Genomic DNA, 24,181 nt, shown 5'->3' with positions numbered 1-24,181 from the left:
GCTCGCGATCACCTACGCTATAATTGCGTTCGGCAGGGTTGAGGCGCTTGGAATAAAAGGAGACAGGATGCAAGGAGTCTTTCTCTCCGTGTCTTTGTGACAACACCGCGCCTACTGCGGTTTCAGAGGCGTCTACCTCCAAGAAATACGGTTTTACTGGGTCAGGCAAAACGAGTATGGGTGCAGTCGTGAACTTTTGTTTCAAGAGTTCAAAGGCATGTTGTGCTTGTGATGTCCACTGAAAATGGTTTTGTTTGGTGGTCAACTGTGTGATAGGACGGATGATCCGGGAGAAACTGTTGATCAACCGCCTGTAATAGTTGGCGAAACCCACAAACCTCTGTACGGCTTTGACCGATGTTGGCGTGGGCCACTGCAATATGGCTTCAACCTTTTTGGGGTCCATTTCAATGTGACCAGGGGTTATGATGAAGCCGAGGTATTCAATTCTTGTTGTGTCAAAGGTGCATTTTTCTAACTTTGCGTACAGTTGGTTCTCCTGTAGACGGGTCAAGACCTGTCGCACGTGTTTCCGGTGTTCCATCACTGACGAGGAGTACACAAGGATGTCGTCTAGGTATATTATGACGCAGGTGTCCAATAAATCCCGAAAGATGACGTGGTGGAAATGCTGGAACGTGGCGGGCGCGTTACAAAGGCCGAATGGCATGACCCTGTATTCGTAATGACCATAGCGGGAACGAAAGGCCGTTTTCCATTCATCCCCCCTCCTTATACGCACCAAATTATAAGCCCCTAACAGGTCGATCTTGCTGTAGATACACGCCCCACTTAGCCTATCCATCAGCTCAGGTATGAGAGGAAGCGGGTATTTGTTTTTAATGGTGATTTTATTCAGTGCACGGTAATCCACACATGGTCTTACTCCACCGTCTTTCTTACCCACAAAAAAGATACCAGCACCCGCAGGTGACGTTGAAGGCCTAATGAAGCCCTTGCGTACACTGCTTTCAATATAGTCCTTCAAGACCTTGAGTTCCGGTTCAGACAGGGGGAATATCCTCCCGAAGGGAATAGCGGCACCCGGTATCAAATCAATCGGACAGTCATATGTCCTATGTGGTGGTAATTGTTCCGCTTCCTTTTTGTCAAAGACCTTAGCGTAGTCCTGGTAGGGTATGGGTATCTTGGGTGACGGGGCGGACACCGTGGATGAAACAAAGTGGGGTGTAGGTGAACGTGCATCGAGAAGACAGTGCCGGTTACAGTGTGAAGAGGAGAAAGTCAACGCACCAGCAGTCCAGTCAATACAGGGGTTGTGACGGCGAAGCCACGGTAACCCCAGGATTATGGGAAACAAAGGAGACGGTGCCAGGTTGAAACATAGAGTCTCTTGGTGTCCGGTCCCAACGGTGAGGGAGACCGGTATGGTTTCGTTGGTTACTGGGCCTGACTTCATTGGGGTGCCATCCACGAGATGGATCGTGAGTGGTTGTGCCTTGGATTGGGTTGGGAGACCTGAAGCACGTGCCAGCGCAAGATCCATGAAGCATTCGCTGGCTCCGGAGTCAATGATGGCCTTCTGCTGGATACTTTTTCCGTCCCACTGTAATGAGACAGGGATGGATAAGTGGCTAGACAGGCCCCCAAACAAAACAGGATACGCAGGTGGAGAACGCTTACCTCTGGAGGCCAGGGCAGGGCACTGGTAGGAAGTGTGGCCCGGACCACCGCAGTAGAGGCAGAGGTTAGCTTTTCTCCGTCTTTCTTTTTCTGCTTCAGGTAACGGCCAACGAGCCATGCCTATCATCATAGGTTCCTCTGTTGTTGCTGGAGCGGAGGCAGGAGTAGCATGGTAAAACGGTATAGGACGAGGAGGACCGACAGCGGCGGACCGTTCCGAACGCCGTTCCCGAAAGCGCCTGTCCATCTGTGTCACCAGTCGAGTCAGCTCCTCCAGGGTCTCTGGTATGCCTACTCTGGCTAACTCGTCTTTCAATTGGTCAGAAAGTCCCAGGCGGAACTGATGCACAAGGGCTGGTTCATTCCATTGAGTCTCTACAGCCAACCCACGGAATTCTGCTACGTATTCCTCCACATGCCTCCTTCCATGCTTGAGGACTCTCAGAGCGGTCTCCGCTGTGGCGGTTCTGTGAGGGTCGTCATATAAGGCATCCAAGGAGCGTCGGAAGTCCTCCCAGTTATTCAAGGACGGATGTTCCACCTGCAGAAGGTGGTGAGACAAGACATAGGGGCTCCGGTAAGCAAAGCAATGACGGTTCTCACTTTCACGAAATCCGTGGCATAGGCCCTGGGTTTAAGGGCAAACAGCAGTTCACAAGAGGTAATAAACGCTTTGTACTTGGAGCGGTCCCCGGAGAACCGGTCAGGGAGCGGTACGTGAGGGTCAGGTGCCTGTGCGGCTATGGCGTCAGCAATAGGAGGAGGGGCAGGAGGTGCAGGTGGAGCCGCGGCCATGGGAGCCGCTTGTAGGGCTTGCACCTGGGCTTGCAAGGCCTGTTGATTCTCCTGCAGCCCTTGCATGGTGTGAGCCAAAGTTGCAATCTGCTGCGTGAGTGCCATGAAGGCATCGGTGACTCCTGCAGGCTCCATATGACTTGGTTGTTATGTCAAGGCTGAGTTGGGATCGGAGCGCAGCGCAGAGAGACACCGGGTGCAAGGGAGTGAAGTAAAGGGTAATCCAACACACAAAGTCCAGAATATAGCCAAGGGTCAAAAGTCCGTGTGATCAAATCAGAAGGTTCGCAGTACAACAAGGGTAATCCAAAAACAAAGTCCAGAAATCCAGCCGAGGTCAAAAGTCCGTAATAATCCAAAAACAGCAACAGGGTATAGGAATTCGGTAGGGAACTTGAACAACCAAGTACTGAAGGTACAGGGTTGCAGGTTTAAATAGCCCGCCTAATTGTTGCTCCTCCTCTAACCCCTCCTCTCTCTGTGGCTGTCAATTAGTCCCTAATCCCTCCCCTCTGCGGTTAGACCGCAGGACACGCCTCCCCTGGCTGTCAGTAGCGGTCTGGGACCGCAGGACACGCCTCCCCTGGCTGCCAGCAGCGGTCTGGGACCGCAGGACCCGCCCCCCCGCCATACTCGTAGTCCTGGCGTGCGGCTGCCGCCGCAACGGAGACCGGGGACGCGGCCCGCGGCACGGAGATGCCGTTCCGTGCGGCCGAGGATGAAGCTGCCCGGCGGGGACTCCGCCGGGTGAGGACCTCCGTCGACGACGGGTTGGGACCCGACGGACACATGGCCGAGGACGCGGTAGGGTCCTGACAATATCTGTGATTCTAGAATAATTAATATTAAAAATAATCACAACCAATTCAAATTAGAAACATGTGATTCTTCTCATTAATGTTGTTTCTGTAAGTCAAATTGCTATATTATGCACTACTTGTTATGTCCTGTTTACCCTTTGTACAGCGCTGCAGAATATAATGATTCTATTTAAAACAATAATAATAATAATAATGATAATAATATGTTTACTATAACAACTATAGTGTTTCTATATTGATTTAATACATGGTTGACCTATTTCAGTCTGTTGAACGTTTTCCATCCCAATTAACTGTAATCCTAATTTGCTGTGTCAACAGGGTGCTCCAACATGGACCATACCACAATATGGTGTGATTAGGTGACATAATCGCTTACTGCATTTTGGCTGAGAACGCTCGTTGTTGTGCATTTAGTCAGGACCATTGATTTGTTCCACACAATAATATACAGAACAAACACTCTTTATTTTCCAACAACTACCAAATTGAGTCAGGAGTATTGAATTGTGCCCCATATGTCTAATGCATACTATCCAGTTTTGTCTAAAAACAAAACAGAAAAAAACCCAAATATTAAAAGATCACAGGAATGGCCGAGTGCATGAGAAAGTCCTTGTCACTCTAGATACCCTGATGGTAAAACACACAATAGATCTTAAAAAATCTCACACCCCTTGCAAATTAAATGAGATATTAAAACATATCTATAGAATTAATCGGCTAGTTTTCTATTAATTAAATGAGTTCCCTTCTAAAAACATATAGACTCGTACCATACACAGCAAGAAAAACTCAGTGGGAGGCCCTGTTATAGAAAGCACATAGATTTTGAACCATGGGACAGCAAAGGTCAACACAATAAAAGGTCCTGTGCAAAGGTATCTGACCCCAGAAGACATGCACACATTAACTAACTACTCTAGCATTCAGTTGTTCAGATATACCTACACATGGACATAAGTTGCTACACACGGTTTCTCTTCTTTATAATATTCTGGGTCATAAAGCGATTATTCAGGCTAAATGATAAATTCCACTTAGACATTCGTTAGAAAAATGCTATCATTTACTCTTATTCCTTTAACCCCTTGATGACAATTGGCGGTCCGGGCAAGTCACGTTAATTCAAGTCGATAACGACAAATGACGTGCCAGGACCGGCACGTCATTAAACCGGTGCAGAAAGCGATCTATTTTCGCTTTCTGCACCGAAACGGCGTTGCTGTAATGCCTCGACCTCGAGGCATTCAGCAACGCCATTATCGGCACAAAGGGGCGTCAACATCCGCCCATTTTAAAAGCTTTTAGGAGGCGATCAACGATCGCCTCCTAAACTTAAATGGTGTCGCTGGAATGCCTCGATCAGGAGGCATCCAGCGACACCAAACACTTACCTGGGGATGGACTGTGACCGCTCCGGAGAGCGGTCACAGCCGCAGCTGCCGGTGATCTTCGCCATCAGCAAGATTGCGGCGGTCCGGGAAAATTCAATAAAGAAAAACAATAAAGTCTAAAAAGTTCGCTAGACGGTCTCCAGACCCTTTAGAGAACTCTGGCTCCACTTGCAGGTTGAATATAGGTACTGTATTCAACCATGCAAGTCAATGGAGCTCAGCTTTCTAATCACAGTGTGATTAGAAAAAATAAATTAAAAATAAAATAAAATTAATAATAATTAGAAAAAAAATAGTAAAAAAACAGTAAAATGTAAAAATAATTTCCCACTGATGTCACTATCAGGGGAACCTTCAAGTTGAAAAAAAATGTTAAAAAAATTTTAAAAAGGCAAAAATATATATATATATATATAAAAAATATATTTTTGGGAGCAAGTCCTAAAATTAGCATATTAGCTTAAAACAATTCTCGCATGGAAAGAGTTAAAATACTGGTGTCATGCCACGGCATGAGTAACTGGAGCTTGGCACTGAATGGGTTAAGGCATTTGACTGATGCTAAGTCCAGTAACATTTGTTCACACCTTTCCTTTTGGAGCCAGAACCCAAAATAAAACTTGATTACCCCATGCTGGGTATTGTCACCTTGGACAGGAAGGGATTCCTGTGGAAGAGTGAAAGGCCAGACATCCTGGCAACATCTCCCTGGGGTGTGGAGACAGGGTATCAATAGACACAGGGTAAAATTATTAAATGTATAATGTCCAAAATATGATGGGTACATAACTTTTGGGCCCCATCGTACATTGCATCCTTATGCCTGCGACGTGCTGGTTTCAGGGAGACCAAACACGCCATGCAGGCATGACCATAACAAGTGTTATGCGAACGTGTCCTTGTGCCAACTGATACAGGTGTGGAGTTTGGTATGAAAATGATCACTAGGACCAGAGAATTATGATGATCCTGGTGTCATAATTATGCCAAGCTCAGCCAGCGTCATATTACATATTTTGTGATTCCAGACCAAAGATGAGAAGATATAACCCCGCCTTCAGAAGGTCATAGTTCTGAACCCCCTACTCCCATCCCCTTGCTCAGGTAACAGGAAAAGGGCGGTCTTGGGGGGGGGATGAAAAGGTGGGCAATTGGTAATGGAGAGAGAGCCTGTTTTTACCATCACAGAGACAACATCAAGGCTCCAAGGAAGTATGGTATGATACTTTGTTTTATCCCTTTTATTTTACACTGTTTTGTACTATCTAAGTCTATGTCTCTTTTTATATGCATTTTTATGTAACAGCACTGTGACCCATTTTATACTCAGATTAAACATTTTTAATCAGTTCTGTCTTTGTTCTCTAATCGAATTCAGCCTGGAGATAGCCTTTTGTATACATATAAATACGTCACGTTACTAAGCGGTTAACTATATAGATATCAGTTTGGGGATTGTGTAGTTATCGCGGTCTGATTGTTTTTGGGTAACCTAAGACGCCCGGTTTTAAAGTTCTTGGTGGTGGCAGCGTGGTTTACACTGGGAGTTTTGGGGTGACTGGTTGGGGTTGGTGGTGGTTGCTTGGTGCCCTGCGGGGAAAGTGACCAAACGCGCCGGAAGTCTGGTTGGCGTTTAACCCTTGGTACACCCATACTCCCACGTCGCGGCTCGGCCGATAGCCCTGCCCGTGACAACTGGCATATTAAATGCCCATGGGGTGTCTACTTTTAAAAAATGTATGATTTGATGGGGTAAATTGAATTGGCCGGGTTCAACAAGGTCCCAATTAACACGGGGGGAAGGATGGCCACACATCTAATTTCCAATTAGAAAAATGCACACGTACCAAATGTGGCCTTTTAGTTCCCCCCAAAAATGACAAACCCATGCATGTGGGGTATCACTGTACTCAGGAGATGTTGCTGAACACATATTGGGGTGTTGTGTGACAGCGGCATATACCAGGAGCTGTAAATTCATACATAAAGTAGGTGTGTGTGGGAAAAATACACACACAAAAATACTACTGCAAACTTTGAAAATATGCTGGTGGTAAAATGTGTGCATGCAAAGAGTTAAAATACCAGCATTTAAAATACCCTGGGGTGTCTAGTTTTAAAAAATATATGGTTTTGTTGGGCACACTGAAATGGCCCAGCTCAAAGATGTACCAAATAGGGCATGGGCAGTGGATCCCCAAATGCCAAAGTTCAACATTGAAAAATGTGCATGCCCCAAATGTGGCCCTTTTTCCCCCAAACAGCCAGGCAAAATCATTCATGTGAGGTATCGCTGTACTCAGGAGATGTTGCTAAACACATATTGGGGTGTTTTGTGATAGTGACATATACCAGAACCTGTTTATTCATACCTAAAGTAAAATGTGTGTGAAAAAACAAATGCAAAAAAATTACTACCATAAAGTTTGACAAAGGCTGATGGTAGAATAAGTGCTTGGCAAGGGTTAAAATACCAGCATTTGGAATACTCTGGGCTGTCTAGTTTTCAAAAATATATGATTTGATGGGGTAAATTGCATTGGTCGGCTTCAAAGATACCCGAAATGGCACATGGGGGGAAGAATTACCAGATTTGGAAAAAATGGCTTTGAAATAGCAAAACGCTACCTGTACTTATTGCTCCATAATGTGCAGAAAAAAGCAAAAAAACATAAAAACATTGGGTATTTCTAAACTCAGGACAAATAGTAGAATCTATTTAGCAGGTTTTTTTATTACCTTTTATAGATGAGTAAAAGATTTTTCAACTAAAAGTTAGAAACAGTCATTTTTTTCTAGATTTTTCACCATATTTTATACTTTTTTAATAGTAAATAATATGATACAATCAAAACAATGTCATCTAAAGAAAGCCCTTCTTGTCCTGAAAAAAACAATATCTAATGTGTGTGGGTTCAGTAAACGGGAAAGAAGAAAATTACAGCTAAACACGAGCAGCGCAGAAATGTTAAAACGGCCTTTGTCACGAAGGGTACAAAAAGTAAAATTAGCCTTTGTCGCGAAGGGGTTAAACTTTTCACATAACACATTTTGCTTTTTACACGAATTGCATTCTAATTTGTGCTGGCTAATTATTTAAATGACAAATAAAATCCTATTTTTAGCAAATATAATTAAATCGTACGCATGTTGTGAAAGTTAAAAGAAAACGAAGCTAAAGCAGAAAAATAAATTGCTTCTACCTTTTATAGATAATACTACCTATTTAAAAAGTTCCAGAGCAAAAAAAAAAAAAAGTTATTATTTTCTCTACTATGTGTTTCTGAAGCAGACTGAGATGTTTCATGTTATTTGCTTCTATTCAATTGAAGCTGAGCCTCTGGGCTTCAATTATGGTTTGATTATGAATATAGAAAAACAATTAGGTCATGTAAAATATTCAGTCTGACCATTATAAGTGACAGTGACTAAATGACCTTTAGAGCAAGGACCATTATTTGTTGCCTAATCACTCTCCAGCTCTGGAAGTAACCAACAGAGATAAAGATGTCCCTTCTGATCCATTAGCTGAAGCCATAAAATTATAACTACACAACATTCGCAAATACTCTCTCGGGCTTAAATGGCTTTTCACCTTATTACAAGCAAATTGTCCTTTATGGACTGAACATAAACATTTCCTATTAGCAGCTACAATGTTTAATTGATCATAAAAACAATAACAATGGTTAAATAGAACATCAGCTAAAGACAGTGAATGAGGATGCAAGCCGTCCATACTTGAAATTCTAAAACTAAAAGTTACCAACAATACACCCTTTCCTTGCAATAAACTCACAAGATCCATGAAGCAACTGCGTTTCTAAAAGTTAGAGATATGCTGCACAGAGGCAGACTGAAGGAGACAGTATGGAGTTCCAAACAAATATTCCAGGATTATGATGGCATAAACAGCAAATCTCTAAGGTTTATTGTGGCTTGCCTTATATATATATTAACTAGTACTGTAGTACCACGTAGCAAACGGACAATAATCATTCCTGTGAACTCTCCTGGATTGACTCAGAGTCTCCAGGTGAAACGCTGCTTCCCTGGGTATATGAGTGACTTTGCCCTACCCACTTCCCCGGCCTACATAAAACAATCGGGGCTAGCCCTGCCTCCATCCACAACTACAACCACCCCACACAAAGCCAGTATCTATTAAACAAATGGCTAGCCCCATCCCCTCAAACATTCACCTCCATATAACCTACCGTGGGAGGATTCAGGTATTGACACCACGCCAAGATTTACAGACATCAGTGGAGTAAACTGGTTTTATCTCTCTGCTCCCCTACTTTAGGGAAAATCAGTGGTGGTTTTCGACAGTACAACTGACCAAGTGCATGTAAAGCCAATATATTACTGCTTTCACACAGATTTCTCCCCTGTCGAAAAAATTCAGAACCAAGTCTTTTCCCTTCCCACATTACGCAATGAAATGCTAGCATACTGTTACTGTTGACTTTTCCTAGAAATAATCCTCTAATCATGGAAACTTTAGCGTATTCATATTTTTGTCAGAAATACTAAATGTTCATGTCCCAACAAAAGCAGGCACTGATGTTGTTGACATAAAAACTGATGGAACTATATGATTTAGGCAACATTAAAACTTCAGATATATTGGTTCTTAAAAGTTTATGTTTTGTTTTCATGTGATTAACCCCTCATGTGTTACATGGCAAAGTTGGTGAATCATGACCTCTACGAAATAAGGTATGAGTTAAAATCTAAAAACAACCAGCAAAAACAGAACTTATCTATATTAAGTATACACATTAGTAACTTTGGAGCCAAAGTAAGCAGATTTTCTTTTTTTGGACATTTAATGAAAAATCTACCTTCAGATCTTTTGGATCTTTTCTTTTCAAAGACTTTGCTAGGTGCGACTGTAGTCCTTTTAAAATTACAGCTCACTGTGACTGCATCTATTTAAAACAATTTTATTCAAAGTAATAACTGAAGCCGTATTGCGGAAAAGGTGATGTGTTATGTATACATGAAAGAAATTCTCAGAAATGTACAACAACTGCTTTGAAGATCAATGATTAGACTCAAATTTTGTGACATGAATTACACGCCGTGCTATGTTTTTCCATTACAGAAGATAGCCAGTAATAATCTTTCACTATCTGCAAGATCTGAAAGGAACACATCCCATGTGTGAATCTGCAGATCAACGTTTTTCTCCTGTGTTAGCGGGATACACAAACTTTGAAACGCTGCTTATTTACATCACAGAATTTTTAATACATTTAATCACCTAAATGGGGTCGTTTTGTAGAAGTTATTTCATTTTATCTCCTTCTTCAAAGGGAAAGTGACTAAAAACTGAAAATCAACCCATATTGGGTTCCAAAAAAGACAAGTAAGTAAAATGCATGGAAAAAAGCTACCTAGATAATAGGCAATACAATGTATGCAGGGCTGTTTTAGGTTAGTAGTTTCATGGCGGTATGGGACTAGTTGAATTCATATGGACAGGCTAGACAGCCTTTAGTGAGTGGTAAGCAGGAGGGAAATGGACAAATGCTTCTCCCCTTCCTGGAGAAAGAAGAAACTGACCTGGAGACGTCAAATGTGTGTTAGCATGGGCGTGCATGTGTTAGTATGAGTATGTATGGGCACGTGTATGTGTGCTACTGTGTATGTTAGTTACTGGGAGTGGACGAGGGGCCAGGGGCCAGCCCCTGAATGTTGCCACGAACCTCATGTTTATACTAATGACTGTCCTTCATCTTGCTTTGTAGAGACCAACATTAAAACCTTCTGCAAAATATATTTATCATAGCCTAGCTAGAAAAGTGTAGATTGTCTTTGACATAGTTATCTTTTTACTAGTAAACATTAAACACACAAATCGGAAATATTTGACACATCAGCTTCTATATGACACATTGTTCACAAATCATATATCCTGCTCAGTGCAAAGTATCTTTAGTCTATAAGACTTGGGTGAAGTATTAGCTCAGCATCGCTGGTTTTCTTCTGCAGCTTTATTCTACATTGATAAAAAATGACATTCTTCTTTATCTCGTTTCATGAATATTTTCACAGGCTACATTATAGATTGTAAGCTCTTGAGCAGGGCCCTCATAGGTCCACCGTTCCACTCTTGGAACTTTGTATAAAGTACCATAAGGCTAGATGGTAAGTTCATGGGCAGGGCTCTCAACTCCTGCTGTGTCTGTATGTGTTAACGTATATTTGTTATGTATGTGTCTTGAACTGTCTTCATTTAATTACACAGTGCTGCATAATTTGTTGGCACTTAATAAATAAAAGTTTATAATAATAATAAAGATATTATCACATTTTACAAATATCTGTTCTTTGAATAGAACCAATACAATATTATGGGTACATATGGGGACCATGCAGTCCATACAACATTATGAAGCAGTAACTATGTGTTCATAATACTCTGGTACGTTCGTCAGTAAATAATTAGGTAGATTGCAAATGCATGTAAATATGAAATTTGCAATAAGCTCCTATTGCAAATATTGCTATCACAATTCTTGGTTATATGATTTCAAAGAGAAGATGCATATTTCATTTAAGGACAATACCTTGCTACATTTTTTTCACTCCAACTCATTTTGACAACGTTGCTCTTTGGACATTTTATAGTGGCGTGTAGCTTTTTAAACATGGTTGATTTATTATATAAAACCTAAATAGGTTCCAGATACACAAGGAAAGTCAATAAGGTTGATTATTCCTACCATTCACTATCCTATTCCCTATACTGGTTTTTCTCACGTTTTTTACACAATTTAGCTTCTTTAACAGGGACACCAGCCCGACTGTGGAGGTCAGTGAGGTCATGTAACGCAGCATACTTTAGGCAAAGTAAGTGTGGGTGTGAGTAAGTGTGATAGCGTGAGTGCGTGAAAGAGTGACTGTGTGTGATAGAGTGAGTGTGCAATATATTGAATGAGTGAGTGGGATATAATTAGTGCGTGTGTTACCTTCAGGGGGACAGGGGAGGTCACTTTACTTGCCCCTCAGGCCAAAAAGCTCTCCCCTGTTATCTAATGATAAATGTATATGTAATTAGTAACCAATTCTGGAAAAAGACAATCTTTTCCAATTGAGGCACTTTTTTCTAAATTAAAACATTTAGTACTTTTACTTACTTCCCAAGCAATGGCTGTCTATCTGTTTTCACAACAAAATCCCTATTAAATTATATGAGACTGTAAGACTCTTGGATCCAGGTGCGGCATTTCTAATTAGACCAAACTGAAACATTTTTTTCTTATCCCAAGGTGTAATTTTGTATTTTGTATTGTCATTTTAGCTCTGCAATGAAAATTTAATTAACACAACTCAAGAACAAATCCCGCCAACTTCAGGACCTCAACAATCATACCAAAACTTTCCTTTTTTTCCCTTTAACTTTACATAATCGTTTGTATCACCAGTCAAATACGTTGCTAAGTCTCTACTTTAACAATGTACCGTCAGATGATCAGAGACTGTTATATTTGTTCAAAGATAATACGGCCAACCATCAATTTACATTACATTTTCAATTTTCTGGGCTATATAAGACAGTTACGGGCTGTCCAAGTCTTAACCGTCTTCAAACAAGGTGAAATTTAACTTGTCTGTTGATTTTTATAGATCCACCTTTAATCAGTGTGGGTGATTGATGAACTTTGTAAGTGAATTACCTATGTCTCACCTCTTGGGAACTGGACATGTCCAATGCACCTTTCATAATGAAGCTTTTACACATAACATCAATCTATGTTATGTTTTCCACGGAGTGATCAGGGGCTTAGCAGTCATTTTACTGCTTGTTTGTGCAGAGGCATGTAAAATGGAATGGTAAAACACTGACAATCACATAAGCTTACAGGGCATAATTGGCCTCCTCTTTATCTGAAGAAATGATGTCTGAGATTGTAAACAGTTTATGTCACTCTACAACTTTTCCTTTGTTGGTTCAATAAAAAGTATCACTTTTGACTAAGGACATCCATCTACTCTTGGACCAATACTGCCATATCTGTTTTCCTTATTCAGTGACATGCAAACGTAGCTTTGCTTAACTTTTCTCTTTGATCATAAAAAAAGGTTTTGTATATAGTATACGAGTGATATATAGCGTAGAGATTATCTGATTGGACAATATCTCACATTCTCTCCCTGCACGCCTTGTATGACTGATCTATTGTGCAGGAAGTGACATCACATCCTCTTCCTGCAGGCAGGAACACTCTGCCCACAACACAGAGTAGGAGAGACACACCGCTCCTGCAGGTAAGTCATGTAAGCACAGGCCGGCTGTTTGGGACACTGACAAGCTGTTTGGCTGACAAGCTATTGAAGGCAAAGATGGCACAGGGAAATTGTTTGAGGGCACTGACAAGCTGGGGACAAAAATGAAACAGATACACTGGGGACAAAACAGTTTGTCTATGCTATCAAGCTGTTTGGGGGCACTAATAAGCTGTTTGGGCACAAAGATGGCACAGGCAAGCTGTTTGGAGCACTGACAAGCTGGGGACAAAGATGGCACAGACAAGCTGTTTGTGGACAAATATTGCACAGCCAATATAGCCAGTTTCCTATTTTTATAATTCATATTTTCTTGCATACATGAAAAAGGTGCACTTGAATAGAAGATGTGTAGGATGTCGTGGCTCCACCCTTTTGCAGAAGTACTCCAAGAAGCCAGAATATTACAGATGAATATGTGGAGAAAAAAGCATTTCTGCAACACTCTTTCTCTGCAAACCTGTCTGCATTAGAAGCAAGTGAAGAAGCAGAGCTGCGGAAAATGAGGATCATGGAAGCGGTCGGTGGAGAAGATAAGGAGATATTGTTACAGAGCGTGACAGAGTGTGAAAATGTCACACACTCAGGAGGTCTGTCTGAGGTCCGAGTGAGCTGGCATGAAAATATGTTGGTCCGCCAAACATATTGCCACCAGCTGCACATTACATGTGACAAAGCGGCATGCGACTCGCGAGCTGCATTTTCGCCACTCCTGTTCTATAGTATACAGAAAAATGACATATGAGCAGTAAAAGTCAACTAAATAAGAGCCATACAATGTATTTTTTATTTCATTTTAAAGTATTTCGTAAAAAAGGGTCAAGCTCCTAAAGTAAATCATATTCAGAGACATTTAACATAAATCACAAATGCTTGAAAGACTTGGAAAATTGGCTTATTCTGATTCATATTGGTCATTGTAACTCTGAATTCCAATTCTGTTATTAAATGGTTATTGTAGTCAGTTGCTTGATTTAAAAAATGTGCATCTGCATTGACCATATGCAATATTCAAAGCCCAGAACATAATGTTCTATTCTTGATGCAAGATATCGTTACATATATTTTATGATACTTTTTTCAGACAGGGAACTACGTAAAATTATGCATATATATGGCTAGAAGATTCAAGTGCAAATATAAATGCAGCAACTGTAGTTCAATGTGTAGCACCGTCACATCTGCAACCCATCAATCATTTGTCTTTAATGATGTGACCTTAAGCTGAAAAATGGATATAGTCTAGGTGTCATTGTGAACATCCTACATTGCTTTATTAAGGTGTATGGTGCTTGCACCACTCTTTCTAAAGTCATTAGTGGTTTCTTCAAATTTAAGAACCTATTACGCTATGTTTTAAGAATTAGAATATGAAAACAATGCAACTCAAAACAATGGTAATTTTCACATTAAAAAACAACATATAACATCCACAAAATTAATATGTGAATGTTTTAGGAATGTCAATATTATGTGATTATTCTTTTGAGATGCTTGATTAGAATGTGCACCCACGATGCCTACCATTTTTCTTTTACATGGTGGCTGGCACATTGCAGGCTGCCACAATCAATAAAAGTGATTGCACAAAATTTGTGCAGCTTAGAGTGACCTTCATTTAAAGTAAGTAACACACCAAAATAGGACAAAGCAATTAAATAACAATATTAATATATATATATATATGATTGTTAACAGCAATCACATTCCTATCATGCCCAGGCATACCCAGATTCCAGGATGTACTAGCAGACTTGGCATGATAGGAGTATGATTGCCCTATCTACCCCTTCTCACTCCCTTTTGTCCTACCTACCCCTTCTCACTCCCTTCTCCCTATCTAACCCCTATCCCCCCGTCTCACTCCCTTCTCCCTATCTACCCCCTCCTAACTATCTACCCTCTCCCCCTTTGAAGTTCACTTACCTTTCAGGAGTCCTGCGGTGGGGGTGCAAGGCCTCTGTCTCCCAGCTCTGCCACTGTATGGAACAGTATAGAGTGATGGGAGTTATGATGTACTAGAGCATAATTATATAATGAAAAATACATTGGAAATGGTACAGCATAACACCCATCACTCTCACACACTTACCAATCCGCACATATAACAATCCACACATATACCAATCCACACACATACCAATCCACACACACACCAATCCACACATACACCAATCCAGACATACACCAATCCACACATACCAATCCACACATATACTAATCCACACATATACCAATCCACACATATACCAATCCACACATACTAATCCACACATACTAATCCACAGACATACCAATCCACACACATACCAATCCAGACATATACCAATCCAGACATATACCAATCTATACTTATACTAATCCACACATATCAGTCCACACATACCAATCCACACATATACCAATCCACATATATACCAATTCACACATACTAATCCACACATACTAATCCACAGACATACCAATCCACACATACCAATCCACACACATACCAATCCAGACATATACCAATCCAGACATATACCAATCTACACATATACTAATCCACACATATCAGTCCACACATACCAATCCACACATATACCAATCCACACATATACCAATCCACACATACTAATCCACACACATACCAATCCACACACATACCAATCCAGACATATACCAATCCAGACATATACCAATCCACACATACCAATCCACACATATACCAATCCACACATATACCAATCCACACATACCAATCCACACATACCAATCCACACATATACCAATCCACACATACTAATCCACACATACCAATCCACACATACCAATCCACACATATACTAATCCACACATATACTAATCCACACATACCAATCCACACATATACCAATCCACTCTCACTCACTGAATGCTTTCCTACCTTTCCTCTTTTCTCCTTACAGCTTCTTTTCCTCCTCTTCGCTCCTCTTCTTCAGTTCTTCTGTCTTCTTCCGGTTCAGTGGGCGCGGCTTCAGTGTTGTGCGCCGGGATCTGACAACAAATCCCGGCGCACAGCAGCTGTTGCCGCGCGGATCGCAAGGGAGCGATATCGGAGGTCTTTAACAGTTCAAGGGTTGAACCCGGCTTGAAATCACTCAAGGGAGCCGGAGGTCTGTTAAAGACCTCCGATACCGCTCCCTTGCGAGCCTGCTCCTCCAGCGGCGGACATTACTGTCCGTCTCTGGAGGGGTGCCGGGTGCCGGCAAGTTGGCACCCCCCTGATGAGCGGCACCCGGTGCGGACCGCCCCCCGCTAGGTACGCTACTGCATAAGGGTTTACTACATTTACACGGCCAAGCCAAGATATTTCAAAATCCCTCCAGTTCTTCAATTAATATGCTTCAATAGTTGCATTTGATAAAATTTTCCATCTCACCAAAATAAAAAAAATATATTTTCCCAGTTGAAATTATAATCAGACCCACGTTTTTCTAAGTATATTTTTGCCAAACAAATGCCCAAATTTGGGTTTTATCAAAATGTATTTTATAGTTAGAATATTTACTGTGTTCTTTAATTACCTTTAATTGGACTGGGATTAATTCATATAGGTTTGCCAGGGATAGGAAAACATTGGCGGCATAAATGGTTATTTTTGGTATTTTGGTTGCTAAATGTACTACATTAATATGCAGAGATTGTGTGAATATTGCGGCCAGAGGTTGTATCGTGTAAACCTAATCAGCAGAGGTAAACCTAAAGCAGTGGTGCCAACATGCAGCCCTGTCATGTACCATTCTCGATTGGGAACCATTCACATTCCATCAAGGGACAGTGACTACTGTTGCTGAAAGATTTGAATATAATAACATTGTGCTATCTTTAAATCACCCTACAATTCCAAAGTTTTACAGAACAATGCCTATAAATTAGATGTCCGACTGGAATCTTTACCATTTTTTAGCATCGGGATATTTGTGGCTTGAAACAACTCCCCTGTTAATTGCTTATTCTGCGATAATTGCAAAAAAAGTTCTTAAAAGTAATGGTGAGATAATCAGCTAACAATAAGTAGTTTAAGAGATAGTTGATCCAAATTTAAACCACCGAAAGAATTCAAATATATTTGAAATATATAAATAAAGCACATTGTCTAGTTTAGGCGATAAGAAAATCAAGTCTATAAAGTTAATGTTTCAATTCAAGAGAATATTTAATATCTTAAAGTGGGAGGCAGATAATCAGTTAGTAACTAGTTGATTAATAAAGTTCATAAAATAAATTATTAAAGTACATTATGTAGATAATTGAATGATAGATTCAGATTTAAACCAGTATAAGAATTTATATATTGGATTATTAGAATGCATTATCCAGTTTAACCTAGTCTAAATCTAGTTATAGAGTGGTTTTTTCATTAAGTATCTGATATTTTAAAAGAGGAAGAAAAAAGACAAATAATCAGCTAGCAATTAGTTGATTAATAGGTAATTAATTCAAATTTAAACCACAGTTAAAAATGCATAGATTATTAAGGTGTATTATCTAATTTAACCAATAGACAAATCAAATATAAGTTAGAAAGTGGATTTCTCATGAAAGTATCTAATGTCTTGTAAGAGAAAACGGAAAAAAAGGAACACATAATCAGCTAATAGCTAGTTGAGTAATAGGTAATTGATTCCAGTTTAAACCACTGCTAGAATTAATAAATTAGATTGAAGTTCATTATCATCAAATCTAAGTTATAAAATAGTTTTTCTTAAAGTAGCTAATGTATTAAAAAAAGGGCAAAACAAAGGAAAGAAACAATCAGCTAATAATTACTAGAATAATAGAAAAGTGGGGGGGGAGTGCTGCCTATTTTCAGGCAAATACGGTATATATATATATATATATATATATATATATATATATATATATATATATATATATATATATATATATACTGGACACTTTATTAGGTACACCTCGCTAGTTCCGGGTTGGACCCCCTTTTGCCTTCAGAACCGCCTTCATTCTTTGTGGCATACTTTTAAAGATTGCAGATATACCTTTTTATTCTTACAGAATTAGAGTATAAGTTAATTTCTTTGACACAAATCCTTTCAAAATTAGTCTTTATAGCCAAATTCAACCTCTTCTTTACTGCAGTAAATCACTTTTGCGTGTATCCTCAAAATGTATTTCACTGCAAGACGGCAAGGGTGACAAGGGGGGGAACAGGAATTATGGCACAGATGAGAGGACTACCCTAAGTGTGTTTACTAAGGGACCCCAGATAACACTGATGCTTCCTAACATTGTTGGAACAAGAAGACTTGGAACTCTTATAGCTGTACTAGGCTATGAAGCAAGTTTAACAGCTGTTACAATAATTGCAAATGTTTTAACTTAATACTATCAATTCAAGTTTTATAGATGCATGGTGACACCAAGAAGCCACAATGCCAGGTGAATCACTCGGAAAAAAAAACCTATTCTAAATTACATGTGTGTTGGGGGTATAATGAGTATGCAACGGAGCAAAGACACTAAATATTCTGCTGCTTGAAAAACATAAAATGCTGGTACCTATGAAGACACGAATGTAAAGTTGTAGAATGAACAGCATCATAAATCACTTGACCAAACTCAGCACACAATGTAGGCAATCCATAACTGTCACATGAATAATACTATGTTTTAAATTGTTAAAATATTAACAACGTAAACTCAATGAAGTAAGTCATCCGTGTTTAATGGAGGCATCACCCAAGTGTTACAATTCTCCTGTTCATTAGTTTTGAACATGATTACACTTGAACTGAGGGAATTATGTAAGTCTAGTATAAAAAAGCAAAAATAAAAAATTATTTCATTTATATGTTACAGTATTATACAAGAAAAGCCTATGTGGTCTGCCCAGGGAGCACACCCAATATTTCGGATGTAGGCCACTGTTAAAGGCATGATGTTTTTACTTAAACAAGCCAATACAGAAAAGACTCTCTTTAGATAAGTTAATGTACAAACACATTTTCTGCTGTTGATATGAAACTTAGTGTGTGACTTTTGGGGCTGTGAATCACTAATATGATACACAAACACCCAACAAACAGCTTCCAGAAAAGAGGGACACCAGGGGATGGAAAAGGGACAGATGGTTTCCAATGGCAAGAGGGACTGTTCCTCCAAAAGCAAGGCAGTAAGAAGTATGTATGACGATTGACTGTTTTTGCACTGGTGGCCTGTTTTTAGGAATTTGGCTCGTAATCGTTTATTTAATTTTGTATTTGTAATTCTGCATATCCAGAAAGACATTTCTTTGATAAGATGTAGGCACATAACATCTATCTAGAGACTCTGACTCCTGCCTTGGGCTATGCAGCTCCATCTGGTGTTGCTATTACAAGTCATAGTATGAATCAGTTTTTGTGTTGGCTGAACTGTGTTGTGTGTATAACTTTGAACTATTAAATGGATAAATGCTTAGTAACCATCTGTATGTGCTAGAGCAAATTATTTTTCTAACTGTTTGCTAATATTGTTGTACATGATCATAGTGCTGGAATGCTCGCTGTATTAGTGTGCATGTCACTGATCAGCATGAGTAAGTAAGTAATCATTGACCCAGGGACTTCTCCTTATGTGAAAACCAAGCTGTTACATTTAAAACACTACTGTTTTAAATACACAATGGGGTTTATTCACTAAAGTGAACCGTAGCAGGCGGGCTGACGGGACAGCTGCAATTTCAGCTTACAGACCTTGCTATACATTTGCATAGTTTAATTGGTGGGAATGATTAAAATACACCTCATTGATTCAACTATACTTTATGCAGGGCCAGTCCATTCTTTATTGTAATCGAAAATTAGCAAGGATGGGACTTCAACTCACCTGGAAACTCACCACCAAAATCTTTCTTTTGTAAGTGAATAAGACCAACTCAGTCATTTATGCAAGAAAAGTTAGACGTTGGTTGATCCTTCAAGCTAGTAAGTTTTTTCATCAAGGGTAAAAAAAATGTAATGTCAACACAATAAGCTCACTTCTTGGTCTCTCAGTGGTCATTTATAGCACATGCATTTTTGTCTCAATAAAGATGGTTACAATTATTTATAAACACGCGTTGTACCTTGACTGGGCTCCTCAATGACTTGTCGCTTTCTGTTGCTATGGCTGTTATAGTTAAGTCGTATTTCCTGGGTACATTGTTGAAGGGTTTCTCTGGAGTTGTACGATTGTCTAGGCTTTTGCTCGTCTTCACTGTCTTCTGAAGAACTTGTGTAGGCAAGATCCATTTCATGCTTTACTTTCGATAGAGGCTGATAAGGTTTGCTATCCATCTGCTCCATATTTCACGAAAAATATCTCACAGTCATGGAGCACAAGGCAAGATCATGAACAAATCTATAAAAACAAACACATAAAAAAGGGATGTCATATTAATCAGGATGATAACATTTTAGCATCAATAAGCAATAAAAATCTGGATGACGATTTCCAAATCTCACATTTAGAGTCAGAACATCATTGAATTTGCTCAACGAATACAAAGTATTATAAACATATTTTATAAACACACTCTGATTTCCTCTCCAAGTGAAAGTTCTTATACTTCTAAAGACTTATTAAGTACTAATTAAGTACTATTCCATTGACATTACTAGACAATAGGTCTCCTTTTTTTCCACAATTAGCTTGGCAAACATATCATGCTAAAACCAAGTATAGCCGTTATATAAATTATATAAATGAATGCACACTGACAAAAATTAATCAAGCAGCAAGATTATATACATGTCCAGGTACACTTATACAAAAATGTACAAAGAGTTAAAAAAAATACATCATTTTATTAATAATATCTATGTTACAGTAAGATTTAAATTGACCTCAGAAGGTCAATTAAAGTTTGACTGCATCACTGATTTATTATTGATAACCCTTTTTTCATGCACAAAGTCCTTGAGTGCTGGAATGATGAGCTCATTCAATTTTAATATACTTTGGCAGTTACTAGTTACTTTTGAACTAATAAGTGCACAATTATGTTTCGTGGCGTTGTTTATTTGTATTATCTTTAATTATAAATATTTTAGCAAAATCATAATTATAATTAATGCTTCTATAGTGCAACCTCCAGGAGATGCTTTGTTGGATTTTGTACACAGGCATAAATCACACGTATGGGTCTGTGGGGTGGATCAATTGGAAAGGAGGACAGACATTGCCCCATTGCCTTCGACAGTGAAAAGGTAAAAAGCCATATTTTGGGAATTCAGTTCCAGACTTTGATTGAGCCTGCAGCGGGATAGACTTAATTGCCCGCATGCCACAAACTTAGGCAGGACATTTAGGGGAGAGGAAGTTTCCATGTGCTTTACAAAGCCTAGGGTGGGGGGGTTAGGTTAGAGAGTATTCAGGTTGGTCAATCTGGGACAACAAAGATGGCCAGAGAGGGCTCCAACTGGGAGCTATGCTTTTATTTCCCGAAATATGATTATCCTGAGCCTTATTACCATAGAAGGCTGTGATTTAAAACATGAAAAATGACTTTGGTGGCCCTTAGCTAAAAAGCGGTTTGCCAAGCTATTTTTTAACATGCAACATAAAGAATATTATCCGTTATTTTCTACTTCGGAAGCAGAAAAGGGTGAAACAGATCCCGAAGTAGGCATTCTTTCTAAAAGGAAAAGGAATATAAGCTATAGAATGTCAGAAAACATGTTCTATTGTTCAAACATGTTTTCCACTTAGTGTTCTACTGCATCTAGAAATAATCAACCCCCACATCTTAATGTCTAGTGAGTGGACCCGCAATGAGGCATGTGTGATATACCATGTTTGTATATATATATATATATATATATATATATATATATATTTTTGTACCAGTGATTCTTTATCTACTAGTGGAATAGCTTAGCTACATTTTCTTACATCATGGGGATCTGGAGGTCATGCTGCCCCAAGGTCCACAACAAAGAGTGCTCCAGAGAAGCTACAGACATGTATAATCAACCTCTAAAAAACATTATTTAACTCAATGACATGTTTTCTGTCCTAAAATGCACTTATGTTAAATTGAATAGCTAATTTGAGCAAGAGAAGACCTGCAGCTTGTAGTCATCTTGGGTTGCTCATTCTGCACAGAATGAAAATAATGCCCTAGATTATAGGAAAACACATACCAAGCTGAACTCACATTAGATTAAAGAAGAACACAGTGATTCTTAGAAGTCTTCTTGTAAATTTTTCCTTTTGCTTTCCTCAAGCTCCACTTGTGATTTTCGAGATTGTACATATGATCAATATCTAGTTGCCCTTGTCAGATGGATGATAAAGGCTTATACAAGTAGAGCTAAGTGACCTTTGCTCGAATGACTTAATGTTTTTATTCCACTAGAGATGCCTCTTTTCCCGACCTTTCTATCAGTTCACTATCAAGCAAAGCTTTCCCGTTTATACGAGGCTACTGTATAAAATGTGCCATGCATTCTCTCCTTTTTTTCAATAAATGCATGGATGTTTGGAAGGACTTTCTTGTCTGCTTTTTTATCCATGCAGAATAATGATTGAAAATGAAAAGGTCTTGGAATAACTATGACTAAAAATAAAATCAATTGATATGATACTGTATGAGGATGGACACTAAAGTTAAGGTACAGAAAGTGCACTGAGCTCTAAATTCTACTGATGCATTCTTCAGTCCAGTGTGAAGTCTGTTTTTTTGTATTTTTTGACTTTTCCAAATCAAACATGGGTTTCTTTGATTTTTTTGTTGTGTGCCTTATAAATCATTTCACACATTTATGTGATTTTTAGTAGGTTTTCTGGAGCTGTCAAATCTTATATTTCTCGTGTTTATATCATCCAACATGGGAGATAAATCGTAGGTAAGAAGTCAGGAACACATAAGAAAACACAACTATGCATTGCCTTTATGTTGTGATTCCATGTTTGTCATAAACAACGTTTATTACAGTGAACTCATCTTTTGTTTGACATGTAGACTTTATTGGTCAGTAATTCAAACATGCCTCCGAGCATTTGATAATTTTTTTTTTCATTTTACATAAATTTATTTACATAGATTGAAGAGTTAAACAAAACTCCAGGACAAAAATATGACATTAGAACACACGTCGGGATGCGTCAGAAGAAGGGTAACTGGAGATCCATCACAGCCTCCAATGTCTGTATTATTTTTTTCCCCATTTTGTAGGCTTAGTTAAGCTATATCCACTTGATCTTGTTATACCCAGTTCCATTTTGCATTGATATAATGTGTTTAATCTTATCTCTTCCCACTATTTAGCTATTAGCAATTTTGCAGATGGAAGAATATGTGTTATCATTGTTTTGATCTAATTTTGAGATTTTTGGCCAGTCCAGATGTAATAGAGCACAATCCGGGAGAAAGGTAACTTGACCCCAAGAATCTCAATATCAATTCCTAACATGTATTACTTTTTTAAATGCCTCCGAGCATTTGATAACAATTAACATGTATGAAGTGTGAAATTAAAACCTAGACGCCTGTACACACTTTACAGTGTGAAAACATATATTTTATCATTTATTATGGGAGTACATAATCCTTTCCCGGGGATGTGAGTAATAATTAGTAAGCAAAAGGAAAACATGTGTTAGAAAAAAAGATTTTTTATACTGTTTTTAGCCTAATGCAATTTGTTAGCATTTTAACTAGAACTCTACGGGATACAGAAAACTCTGCTCATTTCTCAAAACCAGAATCTAGACATGTTTTGTAGCTTGATTTACCCAGGTTGTTCTACGTAATTCTCAAATTCATTTGTAATGTAGCGAAGCATCTGTGCTTCCATCTTCTAGGGAGACAGTCGCACAGTAAATACAATCTGTCATTGAACTAAACATATTCTGCGTGATTAATCTGCAATGTAAACTTCTCTTTCCACAAGCCAGCATTGGCAAAGGGGCATTTTCTTCTCCAGCCAGTGATGCCTAAAGGTGTTTACGCACAGACAGGTGTAAGAGAAACCAGGACTCCAAAGTGTTCTGAAATTACCAAGCGGTCTCTAAAGTATAAGAGCTAAGAGAAAAACACATGGATTGACAGATGTTGCATGAAATGTAATCATTCACACAATTCAGGCATTAAGGGATGCCAATAGTTTATTTTCGCCAGTGCTTATTTATTCCATTCATCACACATCACCCCGTTTTTTTTTCTTCCTAACATCTTAGCAATAGAAAACTAATGCTGGAGTTAAATTAAAAGGCACATAATGT

At 39.2% G+C, this 24,181-nt stretch overlaps 1 protein-coding gene across 5 annotated transcripts in view; it reads right to left on the bottom strand.

Annotated features, from left to right (window-relative positions):
* The window catches only part of LOC149298130 (teneurin-1-like), a 203,459-nt gene extending 183,200 nt beyond the window's left edge, over positions 1-20,259 (bottom strand). For all 5 annotated transcript variants that reach the window (XM_089487772.1, XM_089487774.1, XM_089487773.1 and 2 more), the window contains exon 1: positions 20,040-20,259. In XM_089487772.1, the coding sequence (XP_089343898.1) occupies positions 20,040-20,259 (220 nt within the window). The remainder of the gene's footprint in view (positions 1-20,039) is intronic.
* Between the last annotated feature and the right edge of the window lie 3,922 nt (positions 20,260-24,181).

This window comes from Sceloporus occidentalis, unplaced genomic scaffold (genome assembly GCF_023333645.1).
Source record: "Sceloporus occidentalis isolate IW3139 unplaced genomic scaffold, rSceOcc1.0.p SCAF_34, whole genome shotgun sequence".
NCBI classification, from domain to species: Eukaryota; Metazoa; Chordata; class Lepidosauria; order Squamata; family Phrynosomatidae; genus Sceloporus; species Sceloporus occidentalis.
This window is presented reverse-complemented; position numbering and strand designations above follow the sequence as displayed.